The 24,954-nt window shown below is 34.2% G+C and overlaps 1 protein-coding gene across 26 annotated transcripts in view; it reads right to left on the bottom strand.

The window, feature by feature from the left end:
* ATRNL1 (attractin like 1) overlaps positions 1 to 24,954 on the bottom strand; it is a 519,713-nt gene that overhangs the window by 333,703 nt on the left and 161,056 nt on the right. For all 26 annotated transcript variants that reach the window (XM_083844108.1, XM_083844135.1, XM_083844109.1 and 23 more), the window contains 2 exons: positions 23,742 to 23,879; positions 3,429 to 3,522 (listed from right to left, as the gene is read on the bottom strand). In XM_083844108.1, the coding sequence (XP_083700234.1) occupies positions 3,429 to 3,522; positions 23,742 to 23,879 (232 nt within the window). The remainder of the gene's footprint in view (positions 1 to 3,428; positions 3,523 to 23,741; positions 23,880 to 24,954) is intronic.

Raw genomic sequence — 24,954 nt, 5'->3', positions numbered from 1 at the left:
CTACAGTTTTTCATCAGCTGAAATTACCTACTTAAAGGAAATATAAATATTTATATTTTGAAAAAAAATTGTATCACGTCATTAAAGAGACATTGTAAAACAGAATTTAAGTGTATCCTATGAAACGCTTTAGACCAATAATTTTGATTTAAAATGCACTGTGCTTTGTGGTATGCAACAGCACAATTCAGAGATTAAGACAACTTTGAAATGGGTAAAATATATACATATATATGTGTGTATATATATATATGTATATATGTGTATATATATATATATATATGAGAGCCTTCAAGAAGACAAGCAACATTAAGACTGTTTTTAAGTTGAGAGTTGAGGGGAAAAATACTAATAAATAATAATAAAAAAAAAAAAGGCAGTCAGTGAGAGCAGACAGTTTGCCAGTCCCAAGACAAGAAACTACTTGTTTTCTCTACAGATTACTGCAGCTCTCACTTGGAGAAAAGCACGTGTTGGGGGTCTCCTTGATTTCCTAAAACCTCTGCCCCTAAGGCATGGTGTGTACTGCACATGGGTGCAGCTATAAAAGCACAAGAGGGAGGGAGGAAGAGACAAAGGGAGGGAAAGAGGGAGATAACATACAGCCCTGCAGCTAAGACTTTCTAATCAATAGGGTTCTTGACAGGAATATAAATCTAACTTTCACACCGAACAGCTAGAGTTTCAAATTTTCACAGAAATCCTTATTTTAGAAATCACAAGGTTATAGGTTTGCTGCTGAGATTGCACAACAGCCTATCTAATGAGTGGCAAAAAAGCATTTTATACAGAGCTATGGAGAACAGTATTCACACTTCACTTGAATCAATTTCTAGATTATTTATGCAGAATATAATAAAGTAATAAATATGAGTAAAGCACTGAGCAGACTTAAAATCATCCTTACCTTCCAGATAAAACCAGTGTATGTACTCTGACAATATAATATGGGACTTTCAAAACAGGTGTTGAATGTAAGGATAATTTTCACAGAGAAAATAGTTTTGTATTTTTTAGATATAATATGAATTTGATTACGTTCACATTCTTCATATGATGTTTACAAATTATACAGCAGTATAGGACCAGATCAGGAGTGACCTATTTATGTTCCTCATCTTTTGATATTCTAAGGGCAATAATTCAAAAATAACATTTGACTGAAACTTTCAGATATGAATAGTTTCACACTTTCTCAAACCAAGTATAAGAGTAAAATGACAAATCCTTAGCGTATTGTTTGATGATATGTACTAAAAATCTAAATTTTTGGTTACCAGCTTTCCTCGGGGAAATCCAGTGGTCTTAACAGTTAGTCTATAGTACTGAAACATTATCCTAGGTAGTGTTGTAATATATTCATAGTGTCTATAACAAAAGCTGGTCTCTTTCTACATGTGCTGTCATAAAGTATACAGTCTTCACAGTCTTTTTAGTTTGTTTTTGTATTTTTTCTTTTGACTTTTTTAAAGAATAGCAGTAGGAAAGGACTTAAGCCAAGAAATTCAATTTTTATGCTAATATTTGTCTATGAACCAAACAGATGTGAAGCTCACCAACTGAAATTTGATCACAGCCAATACCAATTTGAAAATAGCTTCATTACAGAGTTTATTTGTCCAAAAGAAAATATTTGGAGTTCCAAAGCTTCAGTACCACAGCTTGCCCTGGATAAGCATTTGATCTATGTAAGAAACTAGGAAGAAGAATGTATTACGTGAGACAAAATTGGAGAATCTCAGTCTGAAATTGCAGTTTAAAGTTTACTCTGGAAAAGTCAAAATTCAAAACTCTTCTCCATGTTGTGGAATTGCTGTAACTCTTGACCAAGACAGGAAAATCCACCACCAGAACCACCTCCTCTCTTGTTTAATAAATGTAATATAAGAATATTTTATGACAAACTCAGGACAGTACACCAATACATCTGAGCAATGCAACCAAGTGTATGCAACTTTTTTCTAAAAGTTTCCAGTCAGACCAGAGAAGGTGATGATGAGACAGAAGACAGACACAAGACAAAGAGATCTACAATAAGTGCTTTAGGCTTAATGGTAATAACGATTATTATGAGCAAAGAAACTCCTTCCTGTTGTTTGAGTTTTATGATGAATACAAGAGTAGATTTTTATTTTTTTTTTCCATTCCTTGTATACAGGCAAAATGGCAAAAACATTCCCGTGCTGCACACTGGTAATCATTAACATCTAGAACTGATTGAGTGTTTGGACACAAAAAGAGAAAAAAATGTAACTTATCAGTGAAGATTTAACTCAGAGTTTCAAGAAAATGCAACTCTTCAGCTTTTGTCTTCGTTTCCTTTCTCATCCTGAGTCTCCAATTAGCTAGACACAAAGTCCCAGAGGTATGACCTAAAGAGTATACCTGTCAGCACAGCTCGTTCTTGTGAATAAACACATAGCCTCTGCATCGGGCATTTTTGTTCCTTGACTCTACTCTACTATCAAGCAAGGTGTTAAGGCTAGAATGCAAGCCAGTTAATTAAGTGTATCAAGGATGAATCTGCAAATCCAGTGAAAGTGTCTCATATGCCTCATGTCAGTTAGAATACACCCTTCTCCCTGCTGGAGAGGAATTAGCTTTATTAGCCTTTTTCCCTAGTTCCAACCAAAATTGCTAAGACAATTTGGGGGACAGATACTGTTTAAAATAACTGTAATCCTAAAAGGTTTATAACTTTAAGGTACAAAAATCATAGTTATTGGATGTACAGGACAGAATGAACTGAAAGAAACAAAAATACAAGGCTATTCATAGTTAACATTAGGGAGTTGTTAACAAGTTACTTCACTTCAGTTATTCCTTGTTCTTATTCCTCCTATTTTTTATGCTTAAAGTTATTCTTCAGCTTGCAAACTCCTCGTCTAAACAAAGACAATATGCTATCTCAGTATTAAAAAAAAATAATAAATTGTACTTTCTATGACAAGTCTATACAATCCCATGTTCTGTATTTAATGATGTGGAAAATTTTCTAAAATACTGTCTACCTAAACATGTTTCCGAAATGCTAAAAATCTAATTATTGTAGATCCTGATGAAGATATGTGACAAACATATTGAATATAATTACCTATTTTGCAGACATTTTTAACTTAGAATCCACCAAGTGTATTAAAAAAAAAAAAAAGACAACAGGTAGTCCTGCAGCTACTTCTTTTTACAATATTTTTTTTTAATCTGTAGCATGTGCAAAATGTTTCTGATATTTCTGATGTCACTCTTTAAGAAAACACTAAATAATATTGAACTTCCCTAAGAAATGCAGGAAACACTAGATTAATCACTAAAACATTGTCAGATAAATCACAAAATCCAGAACCAAAAACAAAAGAAAAAAAAAGAAAAAAACACTATACACTAGGAATGATTTACAATAATTTCAGGCTACATTCAATTGTACTCACAGTTGACACTGGTCTCCTTTGATTCCTTTAGTTGTGCAGAAACATTTTCCTGTTTGCATGTGACAAATATTTGCATGTCCACTGCACGTGCAAGCTACAAAAACAAATGAGAAAAGTAAGATTTATCCACATATATTATACTTTATAACCAAAGGATTTTTCATGGATATTAATGCTGTATCCTAAGACATTTCCTACAAGCAGTATTTTTAAAAAATATTATTACTTCAATTGCAATCTTCTTTGAAGAACACCGTACTAGCACATCAATTTGTTTATTTTCTGTAAAGAACTGCATGTGTCAATAGGTGCTCTCCACCTCAGATTATTGACAATATAAACCACAGCAGTTTAAGAAGAGCCATTACAGACTACAATTTCAACATGCCTTAGTATGCAGCATAGAAAATTATTAATACATCTTGTCTATATGGGATGAAATCCTGACCAATGGCAAAAGCAATGTCAAGACTGCATTAGTTTCAAATGTCTAACTACAGAAAGTATCATTACGGATGCTTTCTAAAATGTCTAATGTATCTGGAACTCTTAATTTTGGCAAGAGAGAAGAAAAAGAATGCTTTGAAACCATTTGAACAAAGGCTGAGTTAATACTATACCAATACACATCGTATGTTAACTATAGTTAATACGATAACTATGGGTCCACAATAAGAATATTCTAGAATTTAAAGAAATAAAATAAAATCCTGAAACTTGGAAGGGAACTGGAGGGGATCGACATCATTACTCCACTCTACTGTCATTCTTTCTAAACTCAGTGGCTAAAGTAAATCTCTCCACCGTGGTCTCTCCACTGCCACTCTTGTTGCCTGATGGATTCCCATCTCCAGTCTTTTTTTTCTCTCTCTCTTTTTTTTCTTTTCTTTCCCATGTTTATAGGAATGACTACTTTGTTTAGGCAGTCGTCCCTCTTTTCTACCCATGCATACAAAACTTAATAACCTCCCTCTGGTAAATATGTCATTAAATCCCCACCTCATACTGGAATAATGATCTGCTGTTAATCACACTATAGTTAAAGTCTTTCTTTAATACAAAGCAATTCTGAACCTACATTGATGATCATATTACACTTTCATTGAAGTTTTCGTTACAACTAAGATAAAAGATTTAATACATGGGCTCCTGCTTGGGAGTAGATATAATACTAAGTAGTGACCTGTATATAACAGAAGTTTATTTTCCACTTATTAATCTTAATATTGAAATCTAGTTTTTAATTTCTATCATAGGAATTGAGTTTTACGGTTCCTTTTCTACTTATAAAGGATAATACACAATGAATACTTCTGTGGCAGTGTCCCATACTACACACATTATCATCTCTCTACCCCAACCTAAAAATAAAAAGGAAAAAAAAGGCAAGTCAGACTAGAACCACAATAATGCATAAAGTATCACTGACAAAATTCTTCAATGCCAGGAATTGTATGATTTGTTCAGCCTTCCAAACTCGTTAAATAGCCAGCTGTAGCTAAAGGACGAGTTCTTATTAAAGAGGTACTAGAGATTTAAACTGTCTAGGGCTTCCCTTTTGAGAAGCATTCTGGAGCTGCTTTTCCGCCTCAGTCATAATTGTGGTCACCAAGGAAAACAGGACCCAGACGAATATAGGAAGAACTCAGAGTCCTGGGTGAAGGTGATATTTGCAGAGTCCTTGGTGAAGGTGATATTTGCAGTTACTACTATTCACAGTATGGATGCATGACATGCAGTAAGCCATCCATCCACAAAAATTACATGAGTTTCAAAACACTTCTTACAGCCTGCATATGAGACGTATAAAATTATCTGAACCCATCTCACTGCTTCTTCACAGGTAAGTATACTCAAAGTATAATCTCGACCCTTCAAAACAGATGTTCATTGAAGTTTTACTCCTCTTTAATTAGTTATGTTTTCCTAAATCCATTCACGTCTTCCTCTCTACATTTTCATGGAATGACTATTTAGACGCTTTCAGCCTGTTCTCAAAAGTTAATTTTAATTGCGTAAAATCTTTGCTATACTATCAATGAAAAGCAAAGGAATATATTCCTAACAGATCATTCTACTTATGGTTATTTGCTATTAATAGTGAAGCACCATTACAAGACAGCATAAAAACTAAGGGAGCTAAAAGGCTGCATTTCAGAAAATATTCCAAAAGCTGTCAATATGTTGACAAATACAGAAGCTATTGCCAACCAACGTTAATTATTACTCTTACAGCTACTTCTAACTTTATATGAAGTACATCACAAATGTGGAAGTGGAACTTCCTTTACTAGAGTAGCTTTTATTTAGCAAAAGTATTTAAACACTCAATTATAAAATCATTTGGATACTATGCATCTTTATTATCATGAAAAAAATCATAAAAGGAAGTATACATTGCAAAAGTACTAGATGTAGCCATATGAGACTTTCTGAAAGAACGAAAAAATTCCCTTCTACATGATGTCCTGCCCAGTGCACAAAATTACTGATAAAGCAAACTTTTCAGTACCACTTATCCCCACGGACATCTAAATCAAACCAGCATCTATATAGTGCACTTTAGTGTACTATGTGCCTGCTCACACAGGAGTCCAACAGATACACTGCTCTCCAATCAGCCAGATTTCCCTTTACATTTTAAAGTGCATCATGCTTTGGTCACTGCATTCTGTCCCTACCTCTAGAGTATCCTGTATTTATACCCGAGAACCATTAAAGATAAATAACTGATAGAACCTATTTTCCCACGGAGTCGTGTCTAAATTTTGATTTCTGTGTATTAATAATATATACAAATAAAGGGTATGTTCATAAAGGATACTTTCATAGCTCAGTCTCTCTCCCCAAGAACACTGACACAGCTGCTCCACATAACCTACATTCTCATGACACATATATGAAGCATATATGGTGCTAATATTAGCATGGATAGAAAAGGAGAAGAAAGAAGGAGTACGAAGACTCAGAACCTTGTGTTCTGGATTCCTTGTCAATGAAAAGCCTAGTTCTGATTAGCTCAGCAGCTAATTTTCTTCTATTACAAGATGAACAGCAATTACTCTTATTGATAGAGTTCCTAGTAATTTAACTGTTCCCTGGACAATACCTTGAAAAAGGCCATCATGAGCTAATCACTTTTACATTATTTTAAAAATGTCATCTGGACAACTTCTGTTTAATGCATAATTTAATTTATCTCAGGCTTGGAAGTCTTATTGAAAAGTGGATTCCTACTGATCTGTGGACCTCCATGTGAGAAATAATTTAGAGAACAAAATGCATATAAGCTTTACCTGCTGTTACTGAAGTAAATGTGAATACATGCTATCAAACAAATGCAACAGTACAAGCAGCACAATATTACACAATATTCAGTGGAAAAAAAAATTTAGATGTCGTTATCTTTGTGCAACACTGCAGGTTTTTTTCCACTGGCCGACTTTCAAATAATACAAAAGAAATTATGAACTTGGAATATGAACCATGCCTACTAATTAGTAAACTGCAACCTAAAGCAACATTTGATTTCAAAGTAAAGCAATCCTGAAGTCAAAAGCTACAGAATCTAAAATGATAGTGCTGGTACACATAAACATGTTGGGTCATTAAGTAAATCCTTGCCCGTAATTCCACGTTTATACTGAAAACATCCAGGCAAGAATGCGTTCCTGTTATTGCTTTATCAGGAAAGGATGTTTGAAATTTAGCTCAACCAGGCACCTCCTACCTCAAGAAGATTTTTCATTGTGTACTGTATAGATACCTGTGTATAGGTTAGGTGAGACAAAAGTTTACAATATACACATATATACATGCTTTTTTTAAGAAAAGTCCAGACCACAAAGCCAAGCAATGCAGCTCATAGCTGTACCGAGTCTGAGATCAGTGAAAATACATGTGGAACTCAAAGCCTGCTGCTTCTTTTTTTTTTTAACCCCTCTGTTTAACCATTCTTAGTGAACACATTTCTCTTCTGATAGGACTGTAACTCTATAGTCAAAACTGTAGCTACAGCAATATCTTTCACAGCCTAATGCTAGGAGAAAAATGCCAAACCCTGGAATCAGTTTTAAAGCACATGAAGCAAGCATTCTCAGCTAGTAGAAGTCAGCACAAGAAATGAAATTTACATGGTCTGTTTTTATGTGGTCCCACCTCCCTCAATGCCCATGCATTTGTTTTCAAGGAATGAGGCTTAAATTCCAGCAGCAGCAGCTGCAGCTGAAGCTTGCATCAAGTAGCTTTTTTTCTGCTAAAAAGGACAGTTACCTTTAATATTGATTTAAAGAAATACTTAACAGGATTCTTCTTTGTAAGAACTCCCTAAAGCTAAAGAAAAAGGAAATACGAGTTAAAATGAAAGCTTTACTTAAAACTTTACACTACAAATATTTCCCTCTTTTTTTTCATTTATATTTAATAAAAGGTTTAAGAGTCTGAGTAGAATTGCACAGTGGGGTAAGCAGAGATTTCTGACTGAAAATCCTAGGCTCCCACTACTTAATGTTAAGTGGTGGGAGGATCACATTATTGCTTTTGATTTTCTGGGTCTGTCTGCCACATCAATTAACATATCTGAGACACTGTCAAGGAAAATTTCCGATTTTTGTGCCTTAGAGTTCTACAACAATTGGATTTCTTACAGATGCTCAACTAGGCACAGTGTGAATCTGCCTTGCCACATCTCTCAAGTGACATTCAGTTGGTACATTCTCTATCATGATTATGCTTTAAATAATATCCAATTCTTAACAAGAAATATTTCATTTGGGACACTGACTTAAAATTAGAGCACAAAGCACACCTAGACAAACAGATCTGCTGGGTTAGTAGAAATTATGTAGAAACAGAAATGATCTTTATGCTTCTAGACAGGGATCCAAAAGGAAGAAGAAAACCTCCCAAAACCTTTTCCACTGCAAATCCTGGCTAATGGATCATACAAAGGGAAACTCCTAGACTACTCTCATCTTAAAAGCAATTGAGTCCAAGTGACTTGTTCTGAGAATGATTTTTTTTTTTTGCTTCCTAACCAAGACAAACAGAAAAAGGTTTTTCAAACCATCAGCTGTGCTCTGAGTCTAGTCTTGCCAAAGCCAATGGAAACATGTCTACTGGGAGTCAAAGTGAGGCACTTGCTGAAGCATTTGAAAACTCATACTGCAATCTCTAAAACATGTTTGGGGGAGTGGAAACAAATAGAAAGATAACATCACTTATTCCAGAGCAGGGAAAGGCATTCTAAGCCTGAAATTTTTTTCTTTATTAAAAGAAAATAAAATATAGGGAGGCAATTTTTGGTCCTAGCCTCAAAAAATAGGAAATAAAAGAGAAGAAAAGCAAACCATCAACACAGAAAACTGTTCGTTGTGTCATTGCCATTATAACTTTTGATGTGTTCCACTAGGCGAACCATGGAACAAGATGCTACAGAAGATACAGATCTATCTGCAGGGTACATCAGACTCTACTGCTGTACGTACATATTCCAGCATTCACAGCAGCACCATACTCGAACACTTTCAGGAAGTCATTATGATCTTAATTCTCTCTCAAATCTCTCCTGAGAGTAATCAGTGCAGAGAATAGCTTGAAATCCTGCTTCAACTTTACAGCCAGTTTAATATAAGGTAATATTCTAATGGTGTTAACTGTTGTTCAAATTCCCTATTTCTTCCTAATTCAAGTGGTCATATTCAGTATTCAGAATCCAGAAATGAGTATCTGAGAAGCAAATGGTTAAAATGGAAATATACAGAATTTTCTTCTCATTTAAAATAAAAGTAAAAATCTATATACCAATACACTACTGATTTTAAATAATAACAGTGAGTTAAGACTGGGTAATATATTTTAAGTAAAATAATTAATCACACCTCTAGCATACAACAGGGATTGATAGCATATCATGTCTGTCTTCTCTCATGGGAAAGAAGTACATCTGTCATTCTCTATTTCATTATTCACACAGTGCTAAGAGGTTTTAATTATAAGGTTAAGCTTGAGATTCAAAATAAATGTCAGCTTCTGCTGCATTTTAGAACGATCTATTAGGCAAGATTAGCATTAACCTTAAACCTTCCAAAATAAATTATAATCCACAAAACTCAGAAAAACTTGTTACTGGTGCTTATGTTCCCCCAAAAAAAGCATCAAAATTAGAATGGTCACTATTCTAATACTTCATATATGAAAAAAAAATTGAGGAACAGAATATGGACACATCATTTAATTCAAAATATACTGTTCTATTCTGATGGAGATTTCATTTATGTTGCAAATTCCTCCCTAAATGTGTGTACATTCTTTAAATCAACTTTGAAAATTTACATGAATTATATCATATGGTATTTTTTGTTGTTGTTGTTTTGTGGTTTTTTTTTTATTTATTTATTTATATAAGCTAAGGAATTCTTCTTGAAAGTATGACTCTAAATTTTAGATGCAGTATTTTGGAGCCACTGAGTTATTCACCTCTATCACAACTAAGAAACATGAATACAGGAAATAGAAACATGATTCAAAGCACTCAAAATTATATAAACTGCCTCCGGGGTGAGTTTTAAGAACGAGTTCTCATCAACTTTATGTTCAAGGTATTGATATACCTTAGAAATTCAGTCCTCTGTAGGTGCTGGAAATGATCCCCGACACTGGCAAGATTTAACATCCCATTAACACCACCCTTGTCAACTATTTTACTGTAGCTATAGGGTGGACTTTTGTAACAAATCTCCCAATCATCCCCCTGCTATAATGATTTGGTCTGTTTCATAGAGTGGCTCTGGAGTCCATGAATATAATTTCATAGGAATGAAACAAAACCAGAAGATGGCAACAGGGCCACAAAGGCAATGAAGGGGCTGAGGCATCTTTCTTATTAGGAGAGCTGAGAGAGCTGGGATTCAGCCTGGAGAAGACAAGGCTCAGGGGGAGCCTAGAGAAGGCTCCAGTTGACCCTCCTTGAGCAGAGGTGTTAGATGCTTTTCCACAAATGTTACACTCTACAGATGAGTACAAGTGTTGTAAGGCTGTTGCAACAGCGCAACTGTGCACTACTGTACATGCATGTTGCTCCTTAGGACAGAAACAGTGAAATGGGCTCAACTTCAGGACTTTTTCCACATTACTGCTAGCATCTGATGGATCTTTATTTACTCCACCATTAAACACCTTGGTGTAGAACTTCTATAACTCAAAAAATATGAAATTTTCTTTAAAATAAGTACGTATCAAATGATGCAGCTATTATTATGAATCAAGGTCTGAGTAAAAAAAAAAACCTGCAACTCCTTTCCAACTGAGATTTATATTACACATATATGATTTTCTTTAAGGAATTATTTTAAATACTTAGCTGCCATTGCTAACATTTGAAGAAATCATTAAATATTAAAAAGATACAAAACCTATGAATATGCTTAAAATATACAAATTTAACCTATTTTTGTCATCTTATTTTTAAATATTAACACAAGTCACATTAGAGCTTTAAAACCAGCAACAACAACTAAAAACCACCCCAGCAATTTCCATTCCAGTTTTAGGCAAACAGCAGTTCACACTGCTGTTCTGTACAATACGGTGATTCTAATTAAACAGAAAGACTCTATGATAACAATATAATCCAGTAGAGTAAATCCATGCTGTAAAATCACAACCCTATAGAATTTATTAAATAATAAATCCACGGCAAAATTGATTCTGAGTTGCTAGGTCAGCATATAAATGTTCTTGCTGATGCTGACAACTAAAGAATACCCATCACCATTTCCATGAAGTACGCATTTTAGACAATTGAATTTAAAAACATTTTTATTGCTTAGCCCCCATCTCTAACATAAAGCTGCAAGAGTGAGTTCTCTCTGAAACAGAGCTCACTACTAATGGTACTTTAACTTAATATGTTTGTTTACTTCAAAGATTATTAAACCAGTAGATACACATGGATAAATTCCTCTAAGACACCTTGCTGATTTTGTTGTTGTTGTTGTTGTTATTATTTTTTAAAGGAAAGCTATGATAATACTATTAAATATTCAGGTGTACTATTTTGTTAATTTTGCTAATGTGCAAGGCATAAGATGTATCAAAAAAGGATGTCCGGGCTTTCTCATGCAGCAAGACTAAGTATGAAATTGCAAGTTTAAACATATTAGATACAACATTGTCATGCTCAGTTTCACTGTAAATGTTCACTTATGTAATCCATTAGTCTACTCATATGAGAACTGCCCTTCTGAGCCAGTTTGTGTTTGTTTTTACATTACTAGCATAACAAAACTGCCCAGTCATCTATTTTTTTCTAGAAGTGTTTATTCAACTAGAAGCCCCTGATACCCTGTTAGCATTCAATAATTACTTTATAAGAAATACATCCATCCAATCTTTAAGACAAACACTATAAAAGCAAACAGATGTGCTCAGCAATGCTTATGCAATCTTACTAATTGAGTAGCATTAAAATAAAGCTAAAGAACTTCAGTGAAGTACTGAGCAATAAAAGTGTTGAAAGAAAGCTGGTATTAGAAAGTAATGGTAAACACTCTAAAAGGTACACACAGGTCAAATGCAACTATCATTTCATAGTGGCATGATTAACCTTCAAGATAAGCCAGTCATATTAGACTAATTAGCTCATATAATTAATTTTAGTCTAATTTTTTATGGCTTATCTCGAGTTTTCTCTCTCATTGGTCTTACAGTATTTTATTTTTTATAGTCCAGTAACGGCACACAAGAAACAAAAACCTTATCTATGTATATTCATGCAATACTATGCTATAATTGTTATATACTTGCCAGAAGGAAAAGATAGAAGAAATAGACGTAGCTTTAAGAATTATATAGTTAGGATATGCACAAATTCTGCAACCACGAACGTCACATATATAGCACACACGCATCACCACCTAAAGCCAGATATTCCCAATATTCATAAAAAATTGATCATTGTTTTTCGATATCAATACTGCATAAAAAATTGTTCTGGAAAAGGCAAATATTCTCAATCACCCACGCAGCCATTTTAGTAACATTAGCTGCTCCTCACAATATGGTAATTTTTTCAATATGCACCAAATCTGTTTTCTCAGTTGCAGTGCATCCTATCCTATGCTCTTCTTTGATGGGCAGATACCAATGGGATATCTTTGAAAGGAGAACCCATCAGATACAGGAATGCTCATGTTCCCATTCAAAATGAGCAATTCACCCAAACCCAAATGTGATTTTAACTTCTTTTCTGCTATTTTACAGTCACTGCAAAACACAGCCAGTTTCACCTGAGCATGACCACCTGACCATGACCTAAGCCTACCAAGATCATCTGATTACTAGTAAGATGATTATTCTTTTTGCTGAAAAAAAAAATGCAGTGTCATGCAGTTAAACAATTAAAAAGCACAAGGGAAATTTCCTTAGCTTTTTGAACTGATACATACATTCTAGAAGCAGCATATTTATAAATAAAATAAAAATTAAAATAAAGGATACTGTGCTAAACACTATCTGAGAAACAAGAAACAGGATGATTTTCTGTTCCAGAAACATATATGGTTATAACATATTATGGTTACACCAACACAGTCTTATAGAAAGCTTCTCCATGTAAAGGTTTGCATTTATTCTTAATCCATTTTTACATTTGAGCAACATAGCTCTGCAATATCTGTATTTCTTCCATTTAAAGCATGTATCCTGAAAATTGAACTTTTTTTTTTATTTTTAATTTTTGTAATAAATACCTCTCAAGCAATCGTACTAAATCTGTCTTTAGTCATCAGCAACTAATATTATAAAGACAGGTTGGAAAACCATAACTTGTTTTATTCAAGTAGGTAATGAAAACAGAACCCAGAAGATTAATATTGAAAGACGAGAACTTTTTTTCCCATTATAAACTGAACAGAATCTTAAGAAATTAATAAGAATTTTGCTGTACCTGACTCTTTCATGCCAATACCAAATAAATATATTATTGGGATGAGAGTACAGATTTTTTATAGCGTGTTCTTGGGATCATCCAGGAATAATATCCATGGACAGTATTTCCTACTGAAGTCCATACTATAATCTTTCCATGAGAACTCAAAGTACAGTATCAGCAATTTTATTTTCTCCATGTTGATCTGTGAAGAATATGAACTTTTACACTTTGAATAAGTAAACTCAAAAATTCTACATGAAAACATTATTAAACATACTTTATTTGGAGAAGCTTAACATGTCCTATATATCACTTTCCTTTTCATTCTTGCCACTTACTCATTTCATTTTTAAATAAAATATATGTTGTTATAAATAGTTTTCACATTGAATTTTACAGTGGATTCAGCTGTGAGTTTTGTTAGTTCAGGCCAAAAATTAAACTCTGTATCTCATGTGTAATACCAGTTCTTCAAGCAGGCAAACATTTAGAGAGATGTTTCTTTCAAACACCTGTAAGATTAAAAATGTTATTCCTTAAATTACTTTTGTTTTCTTGTTTGTGAAGAGTCTTTTCACAAGAAAACAAAAGATAAAGCCAGAATTGCTGAAAAATAAGAAATTTCAGATGTGGCAGACAAATTTTATTTAGCAAAAGCTAAAACACCAGAGCTTTATTTGATTTTGATGTTGTTGTTGTTGTTTTGTTAAGGAAAAACACAAACTTTTTTAAAGGAAAAACACAAACTGATCAGTTTGGATGCCTTCATTGTTGCATGTCCTCTCTGAGATGTGTTTAAGCAGACTTTTTCAGACATGAAAGGCAAAGTATATTTTATTTTCAAATTTTCTTGAAAAAGACAGCTGCCTCTCTCTTGCCAATTTTGAAAATTTGATGAAAGGAAGTTTTTGGCTAAAAGACTGCTATTTGTTCCCTCTATCTAAAGAGAGTACATAACTTCCCAAATTATAACAGAAAAAAAAAATCAAAGATTATTGTAAGGCAGTATGAAAAGCAAAACAATTTAAACCACTCAGTAACTATTCATAGTGGCTTTAAATGTCAAAAAATTATTCCAATCCAAAGAGAAAAACAACTAAAATCAACAACTGGTGATTGCAACTATTTGTGTGTATTTGGTCATTCAGGATAAAAGCCCAAGGAAGAGAAATGTCTTGCACAATTTATCAGACAAAAACGGCACAAAATGTAAAGAAGTCAGCAAATCATTTCTCTGTATTAGCCATTAGGAGGTACAAAACACTACTGATTTTTAATGCATTCAACTGTGGGTGAAGTTTTTTCCTCACTTAAATAACTAATGTGGTCTTCCATTGTAATGTATTGCATTTACCACTCAGAAAATGAAGGCAGAATCAACTGCAATCAAACAGAAATGCCATTTCAAAAGTTTTTTTGTTTTGTTTTTTTAAGAGAATCCTCATTCTAACAGTTGGAAAATTATTTGTGTGATGCCTGAAAAACTATTTTCTCAACAGCCTGTAGGAGGTTTCCAAGAGTCTTACGGATAGGGATGACCATTTCAGAGCAAAATGACAATTTCTTTACTCTTCTTTCATGTTGCTGGTGGCGTGTTCACACGTAAGGATTCAAATCAGTAACTCTGTGGCTTTCTGTTACACCAGGAGTGTCTGTCATACCTCTGACTGATGTACAATCTCTGATCTAATTTTAACTGATAGGCATATAACCAGATAAATAAATAAATAAATAAGAAAATAAATTATTTTATGCTGTAAAATTGCAGGATGGAAAATACCATGCTGCATGTCACCTGTCAGGCTCACCAACTGTCAAGGGACATATTTGAAGGATTTTCCTGCAGAAGGATTACAAAGAGATGCTGGAAATTCCAACTGACTGCAAATCAGTTAGATCTGCAGTCTCTGCATTTAGAACTATGAGAATAAAACAGAAGCTGTGAGTGGTTATGGTAACAAGAGAGAGCATAACCTTCTCAGCACCTAGAAAAATCTAGAATGGTAGACTGAGTAGTGACAAACAAAATGCCTGCTTTTTCTTATTTCTTTATTTCTATTACATTTGGGACAAGACTCTGGGTGTAGTCAAATGTTTATTTGAGTATAAAGTAAAGGCAATTCAGAAAATGTCATCTTAAACTTAGAACTGTCAACGCTTAATCAGACGCTAGCATCTTTTTAGCCTACACATAGTACCTATGTGAACTGTTGAAATTTCTTTCAACACAAGGTAAACATGTCTTCTTAAATGACACACATTTATTTTATCCTGAAATACACAAAAGAAGCAGGACCTAACAAACAAAATCATTACATTTCTGGACAGCTGAAAATTGCCTAGCTCCACTGTGAACATCTTCTGGAAGCCAATGACTTTACACTTTTCACATACTGATACACAGCTAAGAGAGCACATACAGTATACAACTCATGAATACTCCTTATCCCTGAAAAAAAATTTATACCATGTAAAACTGAAAAATACAAAAATAAGAATGCACAGCAACTCATTCATCAATCCTAGAAAAGAGGCTACCCAATAGCACACAGGACTTTATCACCAATGAAAGTAATACGATTTCATCAATGAAAGCAATAGAATTACTGCCAATATTGAGATATTAAGATATGGGTGATGCTTAGCTGCTGGCCAGGGTCAACCCACTACACTGTCAGCTAGCAGTTCTGTGCAAGCACACACTTTTCCAACAGCAATCATAAGCTGTTCCTAAAACCGCAACACTCCATTGAACACACATATCCTGATCTAGTAAGAAAAATCAAATTTAAAGAGTTGAGCATTAGCTAAAAACAAACAAACAAAAAGTGGGATTTTAGTGTTTGATAGAAGGTTTAGAGAGAGAAGGCATTTTCCTTGAAGCGTAACTCCAAGCCCTTAAACCTAGGATTATTTTGAGCATAAGTAGGTTATAGAATACAAATGTATTCTATAAAAAGCTTCCTATTTTTAGCTGAAATTTTGCTTTTAATTTACCATTATGCTAGAAATCATACTTTATAATACAGTTCTAAACTACAACAAAGCAAAAAGAAAATGATAAGTATATGCAATGACTAACAGCATTTTGAAAAGTTTGCCTAGCACATTTGCTGCACAGCCAAAGAAAACTGGAAAATAAATTTGTTAAAGGGGTTTATTTCTCTATTTCTCAACTAACTTTTTGTTACGGCAATCTGATTTTCTTCTGCTTTAGTAGTGCAGGACTTATTTGGGATATTTTTTGATTGGAGTTAATTCAATTTAAATTCATAGATAAAACAAAGTACGGGCATCTTATTCACTCAGCATTCAGACTGTCTTGAATAATACTGATCAATAAACAGTATTCACTACAGGAACAAAACACATTTTCAAATCACCTTTTGGGGAAAATGCCTTTAAAAAAATAAAAAGTACTTATTCTAACTCTCTCTCTACAAAAAGCAAAATATTGAGCTTCTTTTGAATGCTTTATTATGCTATGATCTATTTTTATTATCTTTCATAGGTATTAAGCCTTTTACCTACTACTAAAAGCAAATTACAGCGGTTAAGTTAATACTGTGTTTATTCCATAATAGGATATTGTGTAAAATAGGTAATTGGCATCGTGTTATCTCCACTCAAAACTTCTAAAAAAAATAGAATTAAAACCACCACTACAGTAAAATGGTATTTCTTGACAGCCCTCTTTTTTGTCCAAACCTTCATTTATTTTGCCTAAATCAGACAAACAAGAACATGATTTCTGTTGGAATTTAGCAGCATGTGTGAGCTTTTCTTTTTCTGAATAATTTTAATTTCCAGCTTATCACAGGTTTTTTTTTTTTCTGTGAACTTGTGACCCACTGCTTCTTAGAAATCAAGGTACAAAACAAACAGTGGAACTGGGTTTTTTTTAAAACTTGGTCCATATTCCAGGGCTGAACTCAGTCTGGCTCACTACATTATAAATCATACTATACTCTTTTATCACTGATTCCCAATATTTGTACATTTTTTATATAAAGTGACTTAATTTACATAGGCATCTGAATCATAAGCCTCCAATCAACTTAATATTTGTTATTTATATGAATAACCACAAAGAGCCTACACTCAAAGATGTTATTAATTTTTGATTACACAGACCCAGTCACTATGAAAAGAAGACTTCAAGAGCATATTTTACCCAATACAAAGTTTCTTCTACAATTTGAACCATCTAATGCCAAAAGCCATGATCTTTAAAGCAGCATTGAATTCCATAAATGTAGTTGTCTATACACTAGACATTAAAATGGTAAAATAGAAAAGAAAAAAAATGGTATAAAAATTCTGTATTCCAGGTTGCCATGCCACTAGTTCCAAACACATCAAAATCTCCCATCAAAATATGTTCCCTTCTAATTTTACTTCAGGAAGATTCAGAGGAAAATGCTGTTTTTGTGGCTAGTCAATGATATTGTGTTCATTTATGCTTTCTATATTTGTTTTTACTATACATAAAAGTTAAGAGCATTTTGTCCTCATTCTTAGTCCTGTCTTACATATGACTCAAGTTCCCTGAATGTAAGAGTTTGGACCAGAAGTTTTTTGAAAACAGGATTCCACGGTAGAAGATAAAAGACCACTTTTACAGCTTTCTTCAAGAGTAGTAGAATTCACAAGCTTGTCTCTTTTTTGATATTAAGTTAAACGCTGAATATCCCTTCCACAGTTCTAATAAAAACTAATAGACCAAACTCTACATACTGATGGATTTTCCTTCCCTGCCCCCCAGTAGTTTTACAACGGTGCAGGTGCTGACCTTTATGGACAACACTGGACAAAAGTATCTAAACTCTAGGCATTGTGGCGCAGGCAGAGTCACTACGGAACAGGAACAAACATTTTGAAGAGAAGATAACAACGAATCTTATACTACTTCTGTATGGTATTTATTTTCCTCTCGGGCCTGTGTTATGTTCTAGATATGTTCGTGAACTCAAACACCTACTGCTAAAATTTGCTACCAATATCACAACCAGCTGAAAAGCATCGTTGACATCAGTGATAGAAGACAGCTTAAACTCTATCACAAACTACAAGGCCCCTACTCATACTGACTGGACTTGTGCAGCCGAACACATCACACCTTCCTCATTTTGAAAATTTAGATACAAGAGAGAAACCACTGTAAAAATTGACGTGTTTTTTTTTTTTGTTTGGTTGGTTTGGTTTGTTTTTTTTAGGTCCCTTAGCAATAATCTACAAGCCATCCATAACAAAACTCCAGCTTGATTTTAATTTACCTGACTACGATAAGCACTTTTATGTGATTGCCAGGCTCAATGGGAGGAAACATTGATGATTGTTTGAGAGCCAGAACTGAGATGTTCTATTCAAAATTCATACCTTCTTCATATAGTCATTTTGTATAGAAATTCATTTTCTTATATTAATTTGAACTAGAAACATCTGTCTGTTGTTTCTAAATAATACCTGATATATGAGCAAAACAGTAGGTCGTTGCTCTTTGAATTAACAGCTAAGAACAGCAGCTTTTGTGTTATTAAAACCAGCTACAAGTTAAATGAAAAAAACATGCTTCCAGACATGTTGCCGTTTTGTGGTCACAGCAGAAGTAAAGGTTAACACAAATAAAATAAAAAAGGATATGTGCATACTAGTTAAACTAGCTCTATTTTAATAATTTTATTCCAACTACAGGCATCTAATTTTGTAGAGATTGTATGAAATGATCGATTCATTCTCTTTCTTTAAAATGTACTTTCATTGAGTTTGTGCATCTTTGGTTATCTCAGTTTATAATAATTCCTACATATTTTCATCAAAATGCCAGTCTATGTAACGGTTTTGTTGAGAACCACCGTTAACAGATGTGGGGAGTGATACCAGTGACGGATACCAGAGAAGGTTTCAAGGGCAGATTACAAAATGAGATTTGTTGTAAGGCATCAGGCTTGCAGCTTTGGGAGTGGAATTCACTCCTGAGTTTGACCCCTAAATCCCCCAAAGGGCACACAGTTTAGCCTGCTCTGACTACTGAAGGTTCAGTCTGTGCTGACTAAGGATGTATAGTTCTGAATCCCCTGATTCTCAGGACAGAAATGACCCTGCGCCTTTCATTTGCAGTTCTTGCATGGACTGTCATGAAGACAATGCAAGTGTTACAAAGGCTGCTATTGCTGAACGGGGTGCTATTGCTGTTAGACAGTGCCGAAGGAAAAGCAATCTGCAAATCTGGCCATCTTTCACAGTTAGGTAGAACCTAAAAACCAAGGGGATCATTTTCAATTAGGTGCCATGAGTTTAACATCTTTCTCATGTCTCCCTTTCATAGACACGGGAAGTCATGATATCTGCCATTCCTTGGACTCTTCCCTCAAAATAAATAAACAAATAAAACTCAGATGTCAGTTACTCAGCAGAATAATCATATTCATTGAGCAGCAGGATTTGAACACCATGGATTTCCCTTCTGTTACTGAAGATAAAACTTAGGTATCAACAAGTAATGGATAAGATTTATTTTTACTTCTTTTAACCAACAGAAATAAAAGTAAGCAGAAATTATATCTAGACAACAATTTTACTGCCTAGGTCAAGTTCATTTACCTCCAGGTGCCTTAAAGCTAGGAACTGAGTCTAAAATCTTAGTCTGTTAATGATGCCTTTGTCTTTTTTTTTTTTTTTAACCTCCTGAGATATATGAAAGTGATATGCCTAACGCATAGATGCCTAAGTTTATGTGGAAAAAATCCAGGGAGCGGTATCCATAGGTTTATATGCATACACACATATGTATAATCATAGCTAAACATGAGCATAAATATACGTGGAAAGCACTGACTTGCACAATGTGCAAGAGAAGCAGACAACATACAAGGAGCTCTCTCAGATACATGCTTCAGAACAGCAGAAAAGCTCAGGTTTCTTCTGCCTTTCACACTCCAGGTACTGGAGGAACACAAAAGGCACCCAGACCTCTCACCTGCCTCCAGCAGAAACTACTGACTTGATGCACACCCAGTGCACGTTCACCAGAAGCGTGTTTACTTTTACTAATAATCTGAAGATCTGGTTAAATAAATATATAAATAAATGTTTCCTGGAAATAATTAAGTTCAAATTTTTCAAACAATGATTACAAATCAAATGCGGGTGGAAGCTGTTTCCTTTGATGTTAAAAATGTCACACTGTATGACAGAAGAGAAGGAGTCAATCCTGCAATGCTACAGACTTGCTTTAAAAACTTCACTCATACAGAGTATCTGACAGGGGGCTTTTACAAAACTTTTTTTTAAAATTTTAAACTCCATGATTTTTAAGGCTGATCAGAGAGAGAGCAGTGGGAGTTAAAACACAATGTTCCCAATGTGCTGGTACTCACAGCTTTACTCCTAATTCAAAAGCAACAGCAACAGTAGTGCAATTATGGGAAAACTGAACATTGTTTGGGATGTTATCACTTTATGAAAAAATGGCAATACAGCAAAGAGCTTAAGTTATCTTATTATTAAATGTATTATATATTCACAGTGTGTGTCATATGTTACTATAAAGAATTCTCTCCTGGCATCTCATACATTTAAAGAATAATTTGAAAAATACCTTGCATAAAGAGAATGACAAGATGATAAGCAGCTAGAGTATTTTTTTTTAACATTGTCAACTAAGTAGATGATTAATAAGTTTGAAAATAATGCTAAAAATTTTTGCCAAGACAACACAAATTTGTTCCAAGCAATCTCCCATACCGTTGTCTCCTGTTACTTTATGCTGCAGTTGGTAGTACGCATCTTGCTCTATTTTTTTCTAAAATTTATATAAAACTGTTATATTCTATATCTCGGAAATGTGCAACAGAACCAGAGCCTGAAGAAAATACATCACTGAGACAAATCACTAAAAGCAAGACAGCATCTGTTCCCATCTACATTTAGAGATGTTTTATTTTCAAAATCCATCAATATTTAACAATTAATTTTGTATTGCTGAATTTTAATATTCATGCTTCCAAAATTGTACCTCAAATGGGACATGAGGAGAATTTTTAAAAAAATGTTCTAGACTTCCTAGAAATATAAACAAAAAGGGTTTAAGAGAGAACTGGAATAATTGAGGGGAAAAATGTTTTTCAAGGACTTAAAGATTTCTTATGCATCTCCTCCTCACTCCTTTAAGACCATCAGAAATGCAAGGAGTAACAAAGACTATTCCACCCTATAAAATAATAGCAAGCTTTTCTTGAAAACCTTCTAAATCTATAGTTTAGATAGTCAAAGTAGGGAAGGCCAATTTTACCTGTAAGTACAACAGCAGAATTTACTGAATACATAAGTATTTTTTGTCAGACCACCAGGAAGAAAAATATTTTGACACATACAACAAGTATGTTGTGAAAGTTTTTTAGTTTTTCTCCCAGCATACACCACTTCATCTTTGAACTACAGACAAGGAGTACAACCTCCTCTCAGCCTCAACTGCTCCCCAATTCATAACCAAGTCACACCCTTGTAACTGTAGCAGCTTATTATATGAAGAATATTATAATATCACAATGTTCTTTAAGAGTTATAGTCATTATCTTGTCATTCCTTTTAAAAGTTTTCAGTCTGGATCCTCAAAGAAATATCTCAGTAGCTCTGAGGGAAAAATGCACCACATGCTCAGGAAGTCTGTCTCAACCCTTCTTTGTGGAAGGATGAGGCTTAGAAAAGAAATGTTGGAAAGGTCCAACCAGAAACTTAGCAGGCAGCAGCAGTGAAAAGTGGCAGAATAAGAGAGTGTGAAGAGACGATTGGTTCCAAAATCCTCAAATTCAAGTAAAACTGATTTGACCGCTCCCTATGGATCATTGATATTTTTCTGCAGAAAACCCAGGCTTGCAATTTAGGCACCACTATCACAGAGACAAAAGTCATGGTACTGAAGAACATCTAAGTTCATAATGACAGCATTCATCAAAATGGTTTAAAGATTTAAACAGTTTTATGGGCTCTATACTTCAAAATATAATGCTCATAAATAATACCAATGACTCAAAATACCAAAGACTCAAAATAATTATCATCTTTATTTTTAAAGCTTTCTTTAGTCTAAGTAGCTCCTGTTAAAATCTTGTCTACCAATAAAAATATGAACTCTTACCTAGGGCTGAAAAAACAAGTTGTAAAATTTATGATTTTACTGGTCTTATAAATTGATTTTAGCCATTATTGCACTACACATAATTCAGTAAAGGTGATGGAATGCTTATTTGGTTAGATAGCTAATGTATCCCTGAAGAATAAAAGCTATAGTAATAAGTCATTTTACCATAAAGGTACTATAGACAGCAAAAGAACATTTTGTCAACTTCAGGAAATAAGAGAACTATTAAGAATTATTTAAAGCTTCATAAAGCACCAGCAAAATGTGCAACTGCCAATAGGGATAGACATTAATCTTTCCATACCCTTGAACACACTTTTAACATACTGTGCTCGAGTTTACCAGATGTGCAACTTCATGCATTGACTACTGCATGTTAAAGTGCTGAGGAACAAGCGAACCCTTTAAATGAATATATATTCCTTAAGAAGTAAAGGTCCAGTTAAATAAATGTCAGTATCAGAGAAGAAAAAGTCACAGGAGAAAATTGTCTAGCTACCTACTAGATTAAATCTCAACTACCTTATTAGGTTTTCATATTAAAAATATTCCCACACCCCCATTTAGCTATTAGTGAAGGAGTTACTGTCAACTTTAAAATCAACCATGCAAGTAAAAAAGCAGCCCGACAGCAATATACAAAAATCATCTCAATTATTGGATTTCTTTCTTTCACTTCAAGGAGAATCCTCCAATGTTGTGATTTTAAAACCAAATAGATTTAAAAGGTTAGAGTAACATACAATCCTCAGTATAACAGGCTGTTTAAACTGTGCATGAATAAGACTTGCTGGTCTCTTGAATTCATTACTTTCCCACTAACGTCACACTGATTCAAATGAATGCTATCAGGCGTTACTGTAGATAACGATTTTCACTTCTACATTCCTATTTTTTATGAGGGCTGTTTACATGCAAAGAAATGATACCCCTCTGAAGTACCATAATTTAAGGTGTTGCCCACATGACAGTTTCTTGTTCCTCTTTTGCCTAACTAGGAGAGCATCTTTAAATTACTGTCTTGTTTGTAGAGCATGCAAATCGAACAACAACTGCAAAATGATGACCCTGAATGCAAAGTTTCTCTTAAAAATATAAAACTGGATTTAAAATTATTAATTTATCTGATCAACATATCTGGTATCAAACCAACATTTAGCCTTTAAAGAAAAGTGAATTCCACATTACATAAATCGTTTTTTCAATATTTTTTTTTTCTGCTGCCAGCAGAACAACTTACCTGTACATTGTCCTCCATTAGTAGGATCCCCATAATATCCTGGCATGCATGTTTCACATTGTTTTCCTGTTGTTAAGTTTTTACATTGATCACAAACATTACTGTTGATGCAGGTGCTGTGGCCATTACACTGGCAAGCTAGAATATAACATTTAAAAAATCATTACTAAATTGCTCTTTGGAATAAAATCATTCTTATATTATTACAAAATTGCAAAAGAACGTAATTCTGAGGAGTTTAAACCTGACTGATCACTAGCATATACACATTTGTAGTGTAACACAGAATGTCTTCAAAACAGCATTGTGACAAGACAAATTCACAGAAGACCGCAGAAGTTGATAATGTGGTGACGTGTGAGCTTAAGGGTTGTGAGAAAGTCCATTGTGGGTGACTGAATCCACCCAACGTGCCTTTAAAATGCTGCCTAACCACTCAAGAAATCTGTTAAGAGGCAGTAAGCCACTAACTGAGACCAAATGAAAACCCCCATACGTACACACAATCTTTTGTGAAGCACCTGAAATATTAATGCAAAGAAGAAAATTAGAAAATCACAACTTGCACATGAACGTATTGACTGAGGAGAGGGGACAAAAAAAATTAACCAAGGATCATTCTATTTGTAACAGTTCTGATCCCCTCATTAGCTTTGGCACAATAAGAGGCTTTTAAGACATCAGAAGTACATCAAACATTTGCAGTCTCTAGACAGTCAAGTAGATTGACTTTGGTGAAAGTAGAAGAAACTGGACTCCCATTGACATAGTTTGTTTGACCCTAAAAACATAATTAAGCTTTCTGTCAAAAGTGATTTTCTGGAAATCACTGATCTTGTAACAACACATCTCTCTTGCTCCAGTGGTCCACAAACTCTCAGAAAGCACTGATCACACCGATCACTACTGCAGCAAACCCCGATGTGACCTCTGTCTGAACCATTGATCCCGCTGCCAGGCCTTGGCTGAAGGAGCAGGAGTTTTTCCAAGACAACCTCTCTATATTGCAGGACCTCAGAGCTCACAGTGCTCAGCAGATTAGCAATCTGTCAATTACAGCAGTTTGTCAAGTGTCAGATTATGTCAAACCTGTCAATCCCTACTTGTGAAGGGTGTGTAAGACTCCACAGGGGGCAGGTATCTCAGTATGATCATTCTGTTGACTCTTTTTTGTAATTTGGATTTTTAATCTGAAAGTCACAACGACTGGCGC

This window comes from Anser anser (assembly GCF_964211835.1).
Source record: "Anser anser genome assembly, chromosome: 7".
NCBI classification, from domain to species: domain Eukaryota; kingdom Metazoa; phylum Chordata; class Aves; order Anseriformes; family Anatidae; genus Anser; species Anser anser.
Note: the sequence above shows the minus strand (reverse complement) of the source record. Positions and strands in the feature narration are given on the sequence as shown.